Source organism: Anguilla anguilla, chromosome 3 (assembly GCF_013347855.1).
Source record: "Anguilla anguilla isolate fAngAng1 chromosome 3, fAngAng1.pri, whole genome shotgun sequence".
NCBI lineage: Eukaryota > Metazoa > Chordata > Actinopteri > Anguilliformes > Anguillidae > Anguilla > Anguilla anguilla.
Window position 1 is genome coordinate 66,250,691 of NC_049203.1, and position 17,476 is coordinate 66,268,166.

General features: G+C 39.0%; 1 protein-coding gene across 1 annotated transcript in view; it reads left to right on the forward strand.

Annotated features, from left to right (window-relative positions):
* The window catches only part of LOC118222276 (ly6/PLAUR domain-containing protein 1-like), a 28,058-nt gene that overhangs the window by 2,593 nt on the left and 7,989 nt on the right, over positions 1–17,476 (forward strand). The window contains exon 2 of the mRNA XM_035407726.1: positions 3,800–3,934. Within this exon, the coding sequence (XP_035263617.1) occupies positions 3,800–3,934 (135 nt within the window). The remainder of the gene's footprint in view (positions 1–3,799; positions 3,935–17,476) is intronic.

The following is a 17,476-nucleotide window of genomic DNA, read 5'->3' on the forward strand; positions in this document are numbered from 1 at the left end:
GGCTCGCATTAGCTAGCTAACTTACCTAATGGTAGCCAAAGCTAGCTGCGAATCCAAGTTTTTGTGCTTATTGTCCCAGAGTTGGCTACAGTAAGTTGTAGAAGTCATTGATAGCTATAAAACCTAAGCAGCACTAATCAGATATTACATAGGTTTCTAACTTATCTGGTTATACGCAAAGAATCTGTCCTGCTAGCTAGCTAACTTAGCAAGTTAGTGTCAACTGTCAACATTTCAAGGATTCAACCAAGTTTGAATGCTTCTTGAGCTGGAGGGTGCTTGTTGAAGGAGTTGGCTGGCAAAATAGACTTTTTTTGATGTAGTAGCAAATTCCACTGTTGCAATCAGTTCATGTAAGGCAAAAATGTAATTACGTTTTCTTTCTCTTTTTAAAAACTCCTGCAAACATAGTACATTTATTTATTTCTATTATATTATGTATATAGCCTATATTCACCCCCTTAGGTAATATCACTTTGTTGCATTATAAAAAATGTACAGTATATGTATGTATAATTATATAAGCCTATATTTTAATGAACTGGAATTATCAAGCACTTTAATTAAAGGAGAAAGAAGTTGCAACTGCAAAAAACTATTTAAAAAAAACTGAAACTGAACTTGATTGTATAAGCATAACTATTTTTGACTGAGTCAATACTGTGTGGACGTACCTTTGGCAGCAATTACAGCTTTAAGTCTTTTTCGGTGTCTATCGGGCTTCTGGTCTTTTTGGATGTCTCTCAGGTTTGCACTCTTAGAAGGAGCAATTTTGCCTCATTCCTCCTGGCAAATTTGCTCTGTCTCTGTCAGAATGTTTGGGGATCATTCCAGGACAACAATTTTCAAGTCTTACCGCAGATTTATTATCAGATTCAAGTCAGGATTTTGACCAGGCCACTCAAGGACATTCACTTTATTCTTGTCAAGCCACTCCGATGTAGTTCTGTCCTTGCGTTTTGGGTCATTGTCCAGCTGAAAGGTGAACTTTCCTCCCATTTTTGAGGATTTAGCATGCACAGAAGTAAGTTCTTCTGCTAGGATTTTCCTGTGCATTTATTCATACTTTTACTTATAGTTTCCCCCTCATTACTGACAAGCTTCCCACTTCCCGTTGCTGAGAAACTTTTTTCTTAGAACGATATTCCACCATGCTTGAAAGTATGGATGGTGAGGACAGGATAACTGGTACTGAGTTTGTGCCAGATGAAACAATTATCATGTAGACCAAAACATTCGACATTGTGATCACCTCCTGATCTTGCTGAATGGCTGTTTAGAAATTCTTTACTTTCGGAAATGCATTCAGTATATTATTTAACCATGAACCAATATTATCATCAGTTGTATGACTTAAGGGGAATTTGAACAGCTGGAATAATTTAGGTTTGCTGTGCAAAAAGGTTTCACCATTAAACCTTCAAGATGTCTTAATTGTTGAAATTATTACTCATTTACTGTGTTGATTTATAGTTTATTTGAATTGATTTATTCTTTTATCACTTAATAGAGAAAGTACAGCCTGCAGTGCTGTTAAATGTAAGATTATTCTCTTTCAGTGGTGGATGCAATAGTGCCATTGCCAAACCTCTGACATTTTATCTTGTGGCAAGGGTCAGCGTATTCTGGAGGGTTCCAGCGGCAAGTCATCTTGACTATAGCCTATACATATCTGATGGATTTTCTTTCTCGATCTACAGTTATTTAAAAAAAAAAAAAAGAAGTACATTTTATTTTTTTTAAACTCTTATCCATCCATCCATCCATCATCTATACCCGCTTCGCTTATTCCTGGCCCGAGTCCCGGGGGGGGTTAGCTGGAGTCTATCCCAGCATGCTTTGGGCATGAGGCAGGAATAAAACCCTTATATATACTTTAAATATACTACTATATATTCTTTTTTATATTCCAGTCAGATTTCATAAAGATAGATGTAAAAATTCATGAACACCACCATTTTAATTATGAGCATTCCCAGTACCTGTCACTGAGTAGAAGTGAATGAACTGAAGCATTCGTGCTGAAGTAAAAACATTAATTCTAGTATAAACTATATTTGCATTCGACTGCATTTAGTTGGAACTTGTTTAGTATGGTAAGTGTTTGCTTTATGATTATATCTTATGTTAGAAAACTGATTTTGATCAAGTTACTTAATATCACTAATTACATTTTGTCTCCAGAAATAGACATATTTTTGTTGTTTTTTTTTTCCAAAGAACTCTGACCTGGGACATCAAAATAGCAACAGATGTACTGTGTTTTCTGTAAAGTATATTTACACAGTAAAGGCTCTACTTCTGGCTGACGTCAAGCTTGGAATCTGTTTGCATGTCTCACTTTAGATGGCATTCAGTGTCTGAAAAGAAGAGAAACCTTTTTCAAAGTGTCACATAAAAAAACACTTCTATTTAGAGCATTTGTTTTCTCACCATCATCCTTGATTTATTGCATTTGTGAGGAATCGCAAAGGTACTTATATATGATTAATCTTGCAGAAAACCTCTATTTCCATGTCATGAAACAGACACTTGGGGGGAATTTGTTCCAACAGTATCGCGGTGTTAATTTTGATGAATTCAGGCACAATACATTCTTTGTAAGACTCCTTAACAGCCAAACTTAAGATGCAGTATATGCTAAACATACAGTTCAGTCTTTTTCATTTGAGACTCTTAACTACTTCATAATGTCAGCAAAAAACATTAATTGAAGACACATTATGTTCAGACTCAACATAGAACAGTGGTGTCCTATACTGTTCCTGGAGAACTACTGTCATGTAGGTTTTCACACCAGCCCTAACAAAGTACTCCTCATTCAGCTAGCGCTAGATTAGGGTTGAAATGAAAGCCTACAGGATGGCAGATCTCCGGGAACAGGGTTGGTTACTACTGACATTGACCTTTTTATTAACAGCCTTGTCTTGCATATTAGTGTGACACAAATGTCAGATCTCATTATCTCAAACCACCACAGATAGGCTGAGATATTAACAAAAGGTAACCCTGGCTTAAATTTATTATACACGATGAAAGACAAACCACAAGCTGTTAAAACGAATTAAAGTCTTGCTGGAACATGACACCTGAATTGGGAATATATGGTGAACTAACTTGCATCAAAAAGCTACTGTGGTGCTGAATTAGTTTCAGGCTTGTGCAGTAATGATGCGTACCCTTACTCTCTGTTCTTTGCACTATGGATTTGCTGAATACCTTCTGTGCAGTAGGCTGCTCACAGATCTACTGTAATCCGGGAATGGTGACAATAGGGTTTATTGATGGGTGTCCAAAAGAAAAACAGTGTTGTTTGCACACATCAAACTCCATCCTTTTTTTCCAAATACAGTAACTGCGTAACGTACATAACAGTACAGTGCTACATTGGCTATGGTCAAAAAGATGTACTGCACCAAACTAAAACAGTTACCCCACAAATTTAGCAAAACTATCCTTAGGTTGTTGCCAAGCATGTGCAAAACCACCAGTGGAGTGCGGGAAGTTTAGTCAGCCACTATTGCGATTTCCTAAATTACTGAAACATACAATAAAGCCATGTCATAAGAATGAAATAAAAACAATAGTAGTTTTTTTTAGCCTATCCAGGGTGTATTCCTGCCTCTCGCTCAATGCATGCTGGGATAGGCTCCAGCACCCACCTGCAACGCTTCTAAGGATAAACGGGTATAGATAATGGATGGACGGAATAGTTTATTTACAACAAAAAATGAGACATGAACACATGCTAAACTGGTGTGGCTCTGACGGTATGTATTTCCTATGCTTCTTCTTTGAGGTGCTGCGCTGCAGATCCAGTGTTACCAGTGCGAGGAGGTCAAGCACAACGACTGCTCCACCCCCGAATTCATCGTCAACTGCACGGTCAACGTGCAGGACATGTGCCAGAAGGAGGTGCTGGTGAAGGAGGATGGTAAGAGCTCCGCCGGTGCGCTCGGCCGGCCCTTGTGAACCGGTCCCCGTAAAGTCGGAAATATCCGAGCACTCCACCAGGAAGTTGCATTCGAACGGCCGACAAAGTTGTAAACACCAGTGGTGAACTTGGGCAAGTTCCATGATACTCGAGTTAGCCAACTGTGAAGTGTCACTGTTAACACCCTGCTGTAAACAGTTGTTGGGCAGTAGCTACAATGTACATGGTTATTTTTTTTTTTGTACCAGATAAATAAACTTTCATTTATTTATCTATCACGATGTGTTTAAGCAGAGTTGCCAAGATGGACGAGGAACGAGGAGGGGGTGATGACTGTCTGCGGATGGTTCTGTCTACGAATAGCTCTCGATCGGGGCTGCCCAACCCTGTTCCTGGAGATTGCCACCCTGTAGGTTTTTTCATTTCAACCCTAATTTGGCACACCTGACTCTACTAATTAGCAGCTCAACGAGATCTCTAGCTGCTCAATGAGGTGTGCTTTGTTAGGGCTGGAGTGAAAAGCTACAAGATGGGAGATCACGGTTGGGCAGCCCTGCTCTTGATTATCTCAAAGTCTGGCATCAATCCACATTAGCGCAATCGTGCATAATTAGGAGGATCTGACTAATTGGATTTTTTTACCACGTCTTTTTATTTTTGTCTGTTTCCTGTCGTGGTTTGTGTTTCCTTTGAGCAGTATTTTCAATAAGAAGACGTATTTTGTGATGCGATATATATATTCTTTGCGAGTTAAGCCTTTTGCCATAATCACTTAAGCCAGTGGCTCTCGACCTCGGTCCGAGGGACCCACTGCGTATGCCGGTTTTTGTTCCAAACATAGTAACAAGCCCTGTATTTAGCTGCTGAATGTTCTTAATTGGACACTTTTACATCCTTCCGAGGACAGCATTATGCCAGAAATGGCCATACGTGCCCAAAAAAAATTAATGTCCCACATTCACAGACCAAACTTAGGATTCAGTTACAGATTATCAGGTGCAGTTAGTTGGGTCCCATTTGCTGAGAGCGTGGAAACCTGTAACCATCTGTCCAAAAGGAGTGGAGGTTGCTGACAGCTAATGGCAACAAGCCAAACGTTGCGTTGTGCTAGAATAAGTTTAACAGCACAATTATGATAGAAAATTTTCGACAAACCTAGTTGTGCAATAGATTGGATTTGACAAAAGTCAGCACATACAGTGGGTCCCCCAAACCTAGGTTGAGAACCACTGACTTTGACACTGCATGGTGTTATTTACTCAAGTTAAGCACTACCTTTATGTGGGGAATGATAGGTCAATTGCAGTGTGTTTGGCTGGAGTTTAAACATCAGGTTTATATTTCTAGACCGCAGAACTACATTGAAAATGAAACAGCTAGTCCAAATCTGTGACATAAGAATTAGCTGTTTCAGTTCTAATGCAGTTCTTTGGTCTAGGGGTTTAAACTTGAGGTTGCAACTGCAGAGTTGACTGGATGCAATCCAGCATATGTATGTTTGACTGAGCTGGACTAGGAGGTCCTTTGTCCGACTGTTTATAGCTCTACCAGGGAGCCATGTTTCTCAGCATTTGATCAGCTTTTTACGAGTGACATCTTCCAAACCGTTAAACCATCTTTAGGTCCTCTGTATAGGCTTATATTGGTAGATGGACTGCATGACTTGCAAGCAAGTTATTATCAGCCAAATATAAAAATAAATTGGGAAAGTATAAGAATTAACAAACATATTGTTTGTGTACCCCTGAATATGCCTTACTTGTGCTAGCCTTGCAGCCCTTTGAGAGGCTAGTTAGTGTGATTTTAATGAAGACTGACCTCTTCTTGAAACTGAATTTTTGTTGCAAACAATGTTTTATGCTAGTGTGGTGATGCTAAACTTGAAGCAATTACATGGGGCACCAGATTAAAAGGCCAACATTTTAATCCTCATAGTCCTTAAGAACTGACGTATGCTTGCTCACTATTTTACTGCTTTGTTTGAAGAGTGTTATATTTAAAATATTGTACTTAGTTTATGGTGCCACCACAAATGCTCTGAAAGTACAAGTGTGAGAAGGCAATGTTTTGGGCTTACATATTACTGCAATCACGTTGCAATGTATTTTTAAAAGCATACTGATTGCACCCATGAAATACAAGGAGAACCTTGTTGGGATTAAGCAGTAACCATAAATTTGAAGCGATGGAGGACTTTGCATTTGTGTGTGTGTGTGTGTGTGTGTGTGTGAGGGAGAGAGAGAAAGAGAGCAAGAATGACACTGATGCTATCTTTGATATTTGCATAATAAAAAAAATCTATCTGAAAAATCTTTAATCTAAAAAAAAATGATTTGACTGCTGATAACAGTGAGTGATTATTTCCACATTTCTGTGACTTCAGTGCATGATAGAAATTATGTTTAAAATCACAATGTGCCTTCTATTTAAATACAAATTAATATTGAGAAATGTCCCATAGGCCACAGAAAGTTCTGCTTCTGACTGCAAAAGAAATGTAACATGCAGCAGAATGATCATTGCTTACTGCTGTAATCTGGTAATTTACACAAAATATCACCCAATAGTAGGATTATGGCAAAAATGATGTGTATCTGCAATCAAGATGTTTTGTGATGCAGTTTTAAAAACTGTATTAGACAGCATCATCCACCTGATTAATCCTTCAAGTGGCTTGATGACTTGAGTATTCAGTTATTAAACATATGACTATGTCCCATTCTTTAGCAAATGTGCCTGGATTTAGTTTTAGTCATTCTTGTGAGGTTTAAATACACTACATTACATTACATTTATCTGGCTGACACTTTTATCCAAAGCGACATACAATAAGTGCATACCGAAGGTCATTGGAACAACTACCAAGCAGGTCTGATGAGGTTCAACACTCATTGTGTTAGAGTTATTCATAGTCATGAACACATTAAATCCAGTTCACACAGTAAGCATAGGCTAGGTCAGAAAGTTGTGGCAAGTCAAACTAGGACGTATGACGTTGAGCTACAACAAATAGACTTCTCATATTTCCATGTGTACTTTCTGTATAATACAAACACATACATATTAATCTCCGATGTTTAATTGTTATACTAATGTGTAATAAACGTGCTTCCAATATGCTGCATCGAACATGAACATGAGTGTAAGTGTTTGCGGTACAGTGCAGTGTGATGCTATGCTATGCAAAGCTTCCCTCAGATGCACACACAGCACTTCAGTACAGTTAGCATAAAAGAACATTGCCTGTAAGCAGTATAATATTGTGCAGGGACACAAAAAGCAGTGTTGTATAGTAAGACACTCCCACACCTGAATCGAGCCTGTCACTTCAACATGTTGTCTCTGGTGAATCTGCTTTCAAATGATCTTCCCTAACAAGGGACCTTTCTGCTGAGGAAATGCATTAAGTGGCACTCGATGAGACGAGAAATAAATTCACCAATTTCCCCGTAAGAATTAAGTGCTAGATGGCAAGGAAGTTTAATAGACTAGAATTAAGTGCTAGATGGCAAACAATTGGGATGACTGTTGGTTAGGAGCAGGGATTTTTAAGTGTATTTTTTTTTATTCAAAAAAGTGTCCTTAAAATCTGTTGTAGTGTAAGTGTTATACCATTTCCATCCAAAATATATTTTATCTGGTATAGTCAAGTGACTCACTAATCTCTGAAATTGCTGTTGTATAAACAGAGACATGGAAAGTTGTGACGATTGTAAGGAAGAGGCATAACTGAAACGTTTGAATTAGAGGATTCTGGTATGGAGGACTATTTATACACATGGACATTATACAGACTGTATGTGGGGGGAAATGTTTGGTTATTTTTATATGGTGTTGGAATTCTCAAACGCCTTTCAAATCTTAGCTGGAGTTTGTTGTATGATTATTTATTTATTTATTTTGGCCACACAGCTTGCGCAGTATTGGCAATTTAGCCATTCCGTGTCTTGTAGTCAGTTCAAGACTTTTTATGCAACTGCTATGTCTGTGCAGGTTTTAAATTGTGCTGTTGCATAAAGGTTGAAGTTTTGGTTTTGGGTCTGGTGGGGTTGGAAAAGGTTTAGACTTGGAGGAAGGTCTAGGGCTGTTTGTTAAATGTGTGTACATTTGAATTACTATGGGCTGTTGATACCAGACTTGGGTAAAATGTGTAAGTACTGGAGAATGTGTATGTGGAAGCATTTTATTTTTAACCTTCCTGATGTCCCCAAGTAACTTTCTCGGACATTACTGTTATTGTTTGAATTTTATGTTATTTTCGTTAGCAAATTCCTAGTTTCATACGATATATTTGGACATCTGTCTGAAATCTATTCTTGTAGTTCCATTGTTAAATATAATTATTAAACTATAGTTTGGAATACACAGAAAGACTGTACTAAATGGTCTCATTTCAATACTTTACATAGCAGGAGCTCTGTTATTATATATTGTACATTACATCTACAAATGCTGTACGTACAGACTGTAAGCTCTTATCTATATTAAAGTTTTATCAAATGCTCAGACTTTCTTGAACGTAGATGTACAGTTTGTACACACAGTATATGAATGATGTTGCACACTGTAGAGGACACTAGAAAATAAACTGGAAAATATTGTGAAATATTTTGTAGTGTATTCCAAGAGAATAAATCTAGTACTTTCAGCACACATTCAATTTGAAGGTGTTTATGGCTGCCCACACAGGTCACGATAGGTGAAAATGCCATTAAATTAGACAAAATTAATTTTAACAGAGTGTAAAATATGATTGTGAGTAAAAAAATAAAACAAGACCAGGTCAAAACCTAGTATATGGCTGGACCTAACACACGTGATCCGGCCGACCAATGGTGTGACTTCATAACTCGGCCGACCAATAGTGCAACTTCATCACTCAGTCACAGACATTCGCGTTTGTAGGGCTGGCCCCGCTGTTGCGGTCCAGCCAAAAAGTATACAGATGATTCAGCTTATTCAGGAGGTTGTTTGATAAAATGTGAATTTGAGGCAGGCTGATTTCTGTACATATTGGATAAAAATGTGGTGGTGCCAGACAAAAATAAATAAATCAAATCAAGGACATTGGTGTGAAACTGGTTCATTTATTAAAATAAAACCTCCAGACTTTGATTAGTGTCACATTCAAATGAGTTGCTGTCTACAGCGAGAAACTTGTTACGCGCACACGGTACAGTCATCACATGATAATGCCGTTGACACCATCAATAATTCAGTTGTTTTGGATTCTGGGTAGCATGTGAATGAATATGAAGGCCCTAGCCGAGGGTTTACAGATTTGCCTCATGGCCTGGAACCGACTTTAGTGTGCAGGTGAGATTATGTGGATCATCTATGCTACCTGCGTAGCATGTGTACAGCACTGCTGGCAAAGACGCTTCATGCAGACAGAGCTTTGCAGGGAATGAAAATCTTCTGCATCAATGTGAAACCGTTGTAGTTGCTTCTTTACCTGCATCTCATTGGTTCTGTAGCTAGCGTTGTCAGTGAGCGGAGGTAAAGTGGCCACTGAACAAGCTACTTATGCGTTTGGAAACTTGCCAGCTAAACTCCCCCCCCAGTTCTCCATTACTACCCCACACCTCCGCATCTCTCCTACCTCTGCTTCTCGATCACTACGCACCAACCCCTGCCTGCCCCACAATCTGGCATAGGGCAGCACAAAGGCTAGAGCTAAAGGGTGGCTTTAAATGACTAACTGTGACTCATTTGAGGTACTGTAGTACGCTTCTGATGGAGTTGCCACCCCATTCACCTAAAATGGATGCCACCTCATTCACCTAAAATTCCCCTCTGGGATCCTCTGCATTGGTAAGTGGATCATTGTGTCCTCACCATGCCCATAAACACTCCAGGAGCATCTGCAATGGCAAATGAAGCACACATGAAGTACTGAACTCGTTAACTGAAAAACATTTATACATTTTTTGGAGTACTGAAAATTAGTTTTGAAAATTGGTCACAGCTGCCCTGCTGCAACTCTTCAGCTGCAGAGCTCCTGGTGTGCAGGCGTTGGTGATATCATCCTCCAACGATAATTTAAAAAATGAAAATGGAAACAATTAAAAGCTTTTGTGGGTTTGGCCTTGGAACCAGGACAACTAAAAGTATTTTCCACGCTTCCACAGTAAAATTTATCTGGTGTTATTTAAACTCTTAACAGTGTTAATTCAACTCTTAGCAGGTAACAGTTGATCCCACATTCAAGAGTGGAAGCAAATGTTATCCACTGAGAGCTGTGTTAACACTGTTGGAGTTGAATTAACACTGGACATTTTACTGTGTAGTCACAATGATTGTTCAAAATGTATCTATCTGAATTCATGCAGTGAAAAAACAGCAAATATTACTTTCATCACTTTTGCTTTGGTTGAAGATATTGGAAATGGCAACGGACCAGGAACTTTAACAAGCAGTTTGCCCACATCCAAGGAAGATGATTTAGAGGTGTGCCTAACGTGCACTGAATGCACGGATGCTGTGGGAAAAGTATTGATTAGAAAATATGTGTCGGTATTGAGTGGGAAAATCCCGTTTGCTGGCCTTGCTGGAGGCTATGAATGCAAGTCTAGGGAGTACTGGCGGAATGGGTGATTTGAGTGAAATTATACAAACTGTCAATAGCTTCAAGGGGGAAAGGAAGAAAAAATAACAGTTTAAAAAGCATAAAGCAATACACTATCTACCATTTGGGCTTGAGAGCCTAATTATTTGCTAATAATGCTATTTAGACGTTTGCAGGAAAAAATCAATAAACCTCTTAAAGCAAGTGCAATGACAATTAGTCACAGTGCGTGTGGGTGATCATATTTTTATTTATTTATTTATTTTTTTTAATGCTCTCAGAGAAATGTCACCATGTTCCTGTCTTTAATTGAGCCGGGATTTTAAACGTCTTTTGACCGGAGAAGACGAGAGTTCACGCACGGAAGACATGCCTGCCAGCGCTGTCTCTATCTCTCACTTAAAGTGCTTTGACGTTTTCAGTTTTACAGTCCATGAGTTTAGAACTGGGATTATGTCCCTTTTCCATTCATCGCGTCATTATTTCAGAGTGCATTCGAATGAACTGTTTCTCATTAGTTGAGCATCATCCTCTTCCACTTAGGGAAACAAGTACAGTGGTGACTTCAAGACAAACCAATAAAATATGAAAAAAAAAATAAAAAAAATCAGATTGGCCCACAATCTCAGATTTCTAGTTCTCAGAAAATCAAATCAATAAATCATCATGCCCAAATTATCAGACTCTTAATAAGACTGTAAAGCAAATTAAATGGTCTGCAGTTACATCTACTTCACCCCCTAACATCATCTCAAAGCTTGCTGTAACTGCTCATACCACGGATATGCACTTTCCACTGGACCTACATTTTTTTCTTTGTCTTACATGGTAAATAATTTATATGAAATAGTGGAGAACTGCATGTATAACCTGCTGGCTATTCTGGGCATATTCTGGAATGTTCCATCCTATGCAAATTAATATGGAGGGTGCATCGAGTTACCATACAGCAGAGAACAGTGTTCCCTAAAATATTGTTGTGAGCATTAGGACTCATTTTACCAGAGAAGGTCCAGAAAAGATGTTAGTTAAAGCCTTGTCTCTGTTTAACCTTCTTTGTTCTGTGCTGGTTTTGCCTAATTTGAAGTTTTTTGGTTTCAATCCTGGAATGAATCAGTATTTTTCCTCAAACATGTTTGACTCAAACATACTTTTTTACTCTAATATGTTATAGCCCGTAAATTTTATAGTCACGGTCGGATAACTATAGTATAACATACAGAACATAAAAAAGTGTAAACAGTGAAACCTAACAGTAATAATAATATGGCCACCATTCTTTCATGTAAACAATGACAAAAATATTTTTATTAAGGTCAAACACACTGTGGTTGTGATTCAGAGATTTAGGACAGTGTCACTGTTTTTCAGGGCGGGCATTCAGTCTAGCTACTTCAGTGATTTGTCCTTAGCACTGAGTGGGCTAATTCAGAACATCCCAGGGATGTGCTCAGTTTGAAAGAGCGGATAACCTGAAATGGTTTTGCAGGTATTCAGTCGGTAAAGTACTGAACGCAGTCTTATAATGAATAACCCATCAGTGTGCTGAATGGACAGCTTAATAGAATTTTAATTAGATTTTTTTGGCAGCAGTAGTCACTAGCACAAGGGTGTGTTTTTGTAACAGTTCCTTCGCCAGCATGTCCTATGAAGAGAAGCAAACAACTAATGATAGTTTGATTACAGTGAGTCGAGATCACACTAGGTGTACTTATATTTATATGCTTTAAAGCTGTATTGCGTTCAAACAACACCAGCCCTCTATTTACTGTATTGTATAGATGCAGTATCTGATGCAAGGAAAGATAGTACACATGCTGTGGTGTTCTTGGATGCTTATCATAAAAGAGACTCTTTCATTGAAGCAGGTTAGAGGGAATGCTCATTGGAGGTGGTAGCACGGCCAGGGTGGTAAGAGACTGATTTATATATCAGAGGAATTCAGGCATTGGAAAACCTCTGGCAAGCACCGACAGTGTCATTTAATGTACTGGACTTTAGCCTCAGAACTCAGTAGAACACCCATTCAAATCCATATCACCATTGGTGATGATATATGTCTTCGTTCAGTTAGGAACTTGCTTGGTAACTAGAAAAGTGCCGCACCAATAGATTTAAAAACTCATTTGTCCCTGCTACTATTGGCCCTTTAAATAATATTAGGTAATGCTATGTTTTTTGTGTGAATTGTTTGTGTGTTGATTGGTGTGCGTTGCTTGTTGTTGATGTTTGTATTTACTGCTGGCTAGATTACCTTACCTTACCTAAGTTGTATGGTTCAACTAATGATCATTGATTGAATGTTTGCACAGTTGCATTCTTGAAGTGACTGAGGAATATTTCAAGTTTGGTCATTTAAAAAGTAGTTGTGTACATGTGTTGCACAGGTCTCTGTTAATTATTTTTGTCTGCATGTTTAAGTGTCATGGCAGTGTTGAATAAGCCCAGGACACTGAAGTGTGCTTTTTAGATGGGACGTCCATTCTTGTGAGTGGTGAAGCAAATTATCTGCAGCAGTAATTTTAGAGTGTGTCCCAGGCGTGGGACAGACTGCAGTTTATCTACAATTTAAATTTGTCACAGCAGAATAAAGTTGGTGATGCTCAGCCTTCCTGAAGGCAAGCAGGCGTTCATGTCAATTTTCATTATATTCTGCAACCTTTTTTTTTCCCCGGCGTTTGTCTGCTGATTTGCATATGTGCCTCTCTCTCTCTCTCTCTCTCTCTCTCTCTCTCTCTCTCAATTCAATTCAAATAAGCTTTAGTGGCATGATGTGTGTATATATATATATATATAACAGACAGAAACATATGAATATAACATTTAACAAAATTAAGAAAGGTATACAAACAATTTATTTTATAAAAGGAGACTGTGTGCTAATGTATCATCATTACTCCCTGTCCCTCAGTTTGTGGCAAGTGGCAATGTATTGCGCAGCCAAAGCCACACATTCCCTCCTCTCTCCCAAGAGAAATGGCAGCTTCTCTCCCCCTCTCTCTCTCTCTCTCTCTCTCTCTCTCTCCCTCTCTCTCTCTGTCTCTCTCTCTCCCTCTCCCTTTCTCTCTCTCTCGCTTTCGCGCTCTCTCTCCCTCTCTCTCTCTCCCCCCCTCTCTCTCTCTCTCTCTCTGTGTCTCTCTCTCTCCCTCTCTCCCTCTCTCTCTCTCTCTCTCCCCCTCTCTCTCTGTGTGTCTCTCTCTCTCTCTCTCTCTCTCTCTCTCTCTCTCTCTCTCTGTCTCTGCATTTTAGCCGCAGAGAGGAGCACGGTGGCTGTAGGATTGCTGCCCTGTGGCGGTAAACAAGCTGAGCTGTGCGCGCGATTAGAGCCGCGTATTCCTTCTGTCTGAGACGTAATCAAATTTGCAATCATGGATGATTCAACAGCGCACAAATTTACTCCTTAATTATAGCATACTTTTAGATTTAATGCGATGTGTGTGCAAGCCAAACTAATTATCTTTATTTGCGGCAAAGCACCATGTATCACAATAATGAATTTGTACATTACGATGATATTATTAGTGGCACGGAACACCAGTATAATCGAATTTTATGAAATATGAAGGCATTCGCTGTGTGTAATTTCTGAATTGAAAAAAGAAAAAAACGCAAGCCTTTGCCTTCACCATTTCCCCAGTGTGTCATCCAAAGACAACAAATAATTTTATTAACATATCATTTTCCGAACACTGATACAGCGATATTAATGCAATTCTGTTTTCTGCTGTGAAAATTATTGAATTATTTCCTAATAAATTTCCCAAATATCATGAATTATGTATGTCCTGTAGCTCATAAATGACATATATTGAGTTGTTGCTATTAATAGTCAGATGTTGATTGAACGCCGGAGAGCTCATGCAAATAAACATAATAAGAACGATGAATAGTAGTGTATGCGAACATTAAATTACAGTTGAAAGTGAGAGGAGTATCAGACAATGAAGCGCGGCTGTCATAACACAATTATCTGTTAGCGGTGCAGCACAAATCTGAAAGAAGAGGAGTGTAGGAGTTACTGCAGACTACCTTCAAATTAACTCAGTGGATCCCCTTACAGTTCACATAAATGACACCGTTGATTAAATGCATGCGCAACTATTTATGATACGGTCGGCGGCACCCTGGACAAATATTCATAAACCTATTGATCTTAGCAGACGGAAGTTATACAGAATTATAAGAAGCCGAAACAAAGCCCTACATGACATGTCCATCCCCCACAGTCTGGAGTCCTTATTCCAGCGATGTAGTTACTGGGGAGCGAGGATTACGTTTGGCTGGATTGTCCCCATAGCATTATTCTGTGTTTTTTATGGCTTTAAACCTATTCAACTTATTTTCTCTATTCCTGTCGAATATACTGTGTCGTTATTACCAGTACATATTTGTGTATGCATTATAGCCGCCTTTTTAAGACTAGCATAATTAAAATACTACCCCAGTGAACTTTTTTTTGTGGTGAAAAGTCAGTGAACCACTGTCTAGGCGTTCATGTTATACCTTGGCTACATTTGGTTGAAAGTTTTCTAGCCGAATTGGACATAGGCAAGCTACATTTGGGTCAAACCTGAGCAATATTAAGGATAACATATAATCTGTTTTTGTAAAAAATCAAATCACTCAACCTAGATTCCTAACCCCCCCCCCCCCACCCCCTGCAACCCTGCCCAGGATAAGCGGGTATGGATAATGGATGGATGGATGGATGGATGGATGGATAGATTTCCATCGCTCTTGATGTATAGATTCCAGCTTTTGCTCAGTGGGACCTGTGAAGACCTCTTTGTGTGAGATGTTTTATCTTGATTAAACCACAAGGGAGCATATGCTAGTGTGGGCATGTTCTGTGTATTTCTTCCTTTCTTCCTTATTCTTTCGCCCTGCACTTGGCCAAGCCAGTGGAAGGTGTGTACACTACGTTTTTTTCTCACTGGGGTTTGCGTGCCATGTTGTCCTCGAACCCCACACAAAACATATCCAGCCATAATCATACCAGCTCAGTGCTAGTGCGAGGGAAAGAAGAAGGAAAAAAATTTGAAGGATCATTTTTTCATCATCTTCCCCAGTTCATATTACCTTCCAATATTGCATTGTTGTGAATGTGCTCTATGTTCTGTTTTGCTTAGCACTGTTTTGCCGCTGATAATACCAAGCTAAGCAGTTCTGAAACAGCGTCAGCATAAGGAATTTGAGCATGGCCGCGCTGCATTTTCAGTATTTATAATTTGAAATGCTGTGCATTGCCCTGGAAGAGAACATTATTAATTTATGATGGCATACGTTTTAGCTTGCGCATAATTAGTTTTGGCTGTGCTGATTAGCTGTTGAAAAGAGCTCTACACAGGGGCAAGGTGATAGGCCTCAGGTGAAAAATGACACAAAATCTAATTTTTCAGGTGTCTGATCTTTTGAATTTATTGGTTTTTCTTTGATTTGAACCAAAAACCATTGCTTTCCTAGTGAGCCTTTACCATTTCTCCAACTGTGAATAAAGTCACCTAGTGTGCTCTGTGGCACAACCTCCATGTTCTACTAATGTGTGAAAATTTCCCACAAGTGAATTCTTTTTGATATAATATTTTATAGTGAATGAACACGCGTTGCTATAAAGTAATTGTGTTTTCGATATCTGTTGATAAAATGCAGTGTTGAGCAGGAGAGTAAAAAGAGTAACTTTTTACTGTGAACACTCATGATTTAGGTTACCATTTAATTGCATCAAAATTTATATTTCAGGCAAAAAATATGAGTAGCCTTTAACTGGTGTTTTGGCCATGCTTGTCTCCTTGGTCGTCATTGGGGCAGCCAGGGGCAAAAGGGTTCAGTCATAGTCAAGGGCAGGGTTATCATAGGAAGCCTTCAATAAAAATACAGAAGTATCATCCATCTTTTATAGACAGAGAGCATAATGTTAACACCAAGGACGTGTTAAATTTGAGGGACTTTGGAGTGATTTTTGGCGACTTTGAGGTCCAAAAGCGGACGGGCCGTCGGTCTGAGTCATGGAACTCATGAATCACACACTCGCTTGAGATTCTGGCTTGACCTGGCTGGCCTGGAGACTAAGTAAAAAAAATACAAAATAAAAAAGAACAGGGTTACAGTTCAATCCTATATGATTGTCACAATATCACAAATACTCCAAGTGTGAGAGACGGAGCCCTTCCAGGGCGGCAGTTATAAGCCTGGGAATACAGGTGTCCATTACAGATTCCGTGGAACCAGCTAGACAGTGACACACAATATAAGTTTGTCCTCCATTTTAGAATCCTTCAGGATGACTTTAATGTCAGTAATAAACTGGCGGGGCACCATATTGAAGAGAGAGAGGCCCTTATTGCCCCTGGGAATTAGCAGACTAGCAGTGTTGTTGCGCCTGCAAGACCAAATTGCGGTCTTCTGAAGCAATAATTGCCTGCCTATTTTGGGTGACTTCTCTCTCATTGTTGGGGACCGGTGGCTGGCATTCTTCTGTATTTATTGACTGTCACACTCCCGGGCAACCAGAAAACAAACAAATAAATAAATAAAAATGAGAAGAAGAAGAAAAAAAAAAAAACTAACAAGAGTTACAGTCATTCACCACAATTTGTGACTTGTATCCCTCACCTACTATTCACACTTCCTCACTATGTTGAATTTATTTCCTGTTCGTTGGCACTGAAGGATTTTTAAAAAAGCTAAAAAAAATAAATAAAAAAACTAAACAAAACCGGGCAACCTTGGGTTTTGAGATGTGCTTTCAGCTTTATTCCCCGTAAGGGATGCCTTCTAGCTACACATACAAATTCATTTATTATAGAGGGAGGGAGAATTTCATCAGCAAGGGACCGTGGCATCTCACTGCTTCAGAAGGGAGGAAAATTATTATAGGGAGATATGAAAACAAATTAATTTATGTCGCCGTTGTGGCTTGTAGATTATAATGCATTTGCAGCGTGTATCCCTGTGAACTTCCATGATGATGATGG